The sequence below is a fragment of the Sinocyclocheilus anshuiensis genome, unplaced genomic scaffold, assembly GCF_001515605.1.
Source record: "Sinocyclocheilus anshuiensis isolate Anshui unplaced genomic scaffold, SAMN03320099.WGS_v1.1 scaffold776, whole genome shotgun sequence".
Lineage (NCBI taxonomy): Eukaryota > Metazoa > Chordata > Actinopteri > Cypriniformes > Cyprinidae > Sinocyclocheilus > Sinocyclocheilus anshuiensis.
Genome location: NW_015555808.1, coordinates 51,813 through 53,737, shown reverse-complemented (window position 1 = coordinate 53,737; position 1,925 = coordinate 51,813). Strand labels below are relative to the sequence as shown.

Genomic DNA, 1,925 nt, shown 5'->3' with positions numbered 1-1,925 from the left:
GTACCAAAACTAATCAAATCAAACTGAATTGTAACCAAGATTCAAATCTGAGATAAACAATCTTAATAAAATTTTGTCAGAGCAAATGCTTGCACCCCTACAAATGACATTCATTATTCATCTTGGTGCATGTGACACTAACCTGAGAGGGCATCTGAGGCTGCTGCATGCCCTGACGCATCCCCATGGCAACATGCCCCCCTTGTGGGAACTGACCCATGGCCGCAAGTCTGTTCTGGAGCTGATGGAGAGATGAGATATATCACCACTAAACAAGTGCAACTAATCACACGTTCACTCAGCAGCTGCACTCGACAAAAAGAATAGGTTAGTTCCACAGCATGTTACTTGAAAGGGTGAAATCAAAAGCATTCACTGGATCCGTTACACGGTGCAAGAAAATCCAAAAGGGGGATTTAGAAGTTGTGCGTTCACATTTATTATTACACAATGAAGTGAAAGCTGAAGCTCTACCTGCTGTGGGCCTTGCAAACGTTGCTGGAGCTGGAGTCTCAGCTGGTTGGGAGGTAGCCGCAGCTGGTTGGGCACACCAGGAGCTCGATTCATGCCGGGCCGCACCGTCATGCCCACGTTGCCTGGAAACGCCATCCGTGGGGCCCCGAAACCCATGCCCTGTGCTGTGCCCATCTCAGCAGGAAACTGTGAGGGTGAGGTGGGGAACTGAGAGGGGTAGCTGGGCAGCTTGGGGTCCATGGGTACAGGTGTTGGAGGCTGAGACTGAGGAAAGGTCTGGGTGACAGGTTCGAGGCATCCACACTGTAGGTGAGGCAGTAAACCGGTCAAACTTTAGACACACTTTTCTTGCAAATGTAAAAGGTATGAGAAGAATGTTTTTCTAATAATACTAACTTGAACAATCTTGTCGATGCCCAACGCTCTGTCCAGCTCGGCCAACTCACTCTCGTCAGTGCGGCTCAAGAAAGTGACGAGCTGCTCCAGCAGGGCCTTCTCGTCGTTACAGCCCTCAGGTGTGTTGGGTGGACACAGCATCTCATCCAGCGGACATGGAACACACTGCCTGCTTAGAGCATAGGAAAAAATAAAAACGACAGAGGCAGTCTATGATTCTGTGGCTGGTTGCATAAAAGGTTTAGACTAGTCTTAATAGTTAAGTCATCTAATTTTTTTCTTTAAGGCTTGTCAAATTTTTTCAAATTCAGTTACATAAAAACTTGGATTAGTCTAATTTGAATCCAAAATATAAGACTGAATACCCCTTGGCTAACTGCTTGTTGGTCAGACACTGTCTTAATATAGAGGATAAGTTTATGCAACTGGCCCCAGATCATGATGGGAAGAAAGGAACTTTGGGTAAGCGGCTGACAGTAGTGTTGTTTTTGGCGGCCTGTTTTAATTTTAGTTTTAGTCTAGTCTTTGTGTGAAGCTGTCATTTTAGTTTTTATTAGTTTTAGTCACGTTCATACTCTTTTTAGTCTAGTCAAGTTTTAGTCAACTAAAAAAGTCCGAGCATTTTAGTCTTATTTTAGTCAGAATTATCCATGACTATTTTCGTCTAGTTTTAGTCGACGAAAACTGATGACATTTAGTCTAGTTTTAGTCAATGAAAATTGTATTTTAGTCTCTTTTTAGAAATGCAATTCTATTTAACCCAGTCAATATAGTATAAGTACCTAGTAGTATAGACGAAACCAAAATTTTCTTTTAGCCAAACCCATTTCAAACAAGGTTATCTTATTATATTATTGTTACCTTATAGACTCAAGAATACATCCATTCCAGACACGGAAGACGCTCTGATTTGAATTTACAACATTTAATTTATTAACATTAATATTAATGTTATTTATAAACCGAGGTCCTGACTCTCAGTGGTCATTAAAAATCCCATGGCACTTCTCGTAAAGAGTAGGGGTGTAACCCCGGTGTCCTGGCCAAATTGCCCC

The 1,925-nt window shown here is 42.4% G+C and overlaps 1 protein-coding gene across 1 annotated transcript in view; it reads right to left on the bottom strand.

The window, feature by feature from the left end:
- LOC107675037 (nuclear receptor coactivator 1-like) overlaps nucleotides 1-1,925 on the bottom strand; it is a gene marked incomplete at its 5' end in the record, with an annotated part of 36,239 nt that overhangs the window by 3,605 nt on the left and 30,709 nt on the right. Inside the window, 3 exons of the mRNA XM_016469230.1 lie at nucleotides 143-241; nucleotides 475-777; nucleotides 871-1,039. Of these exons, the coding sequence (XP_016324716.1) occupies nucleotides 143-241; nucleotides 475-777; nucleotides 871-1,039 (571 nt within the window). The remainder of the gene's footprint in view (nucleotides 1-142; nucleotides 242-474; nucleotides 778-870; nucleotides 1,040-1,925) is intronic.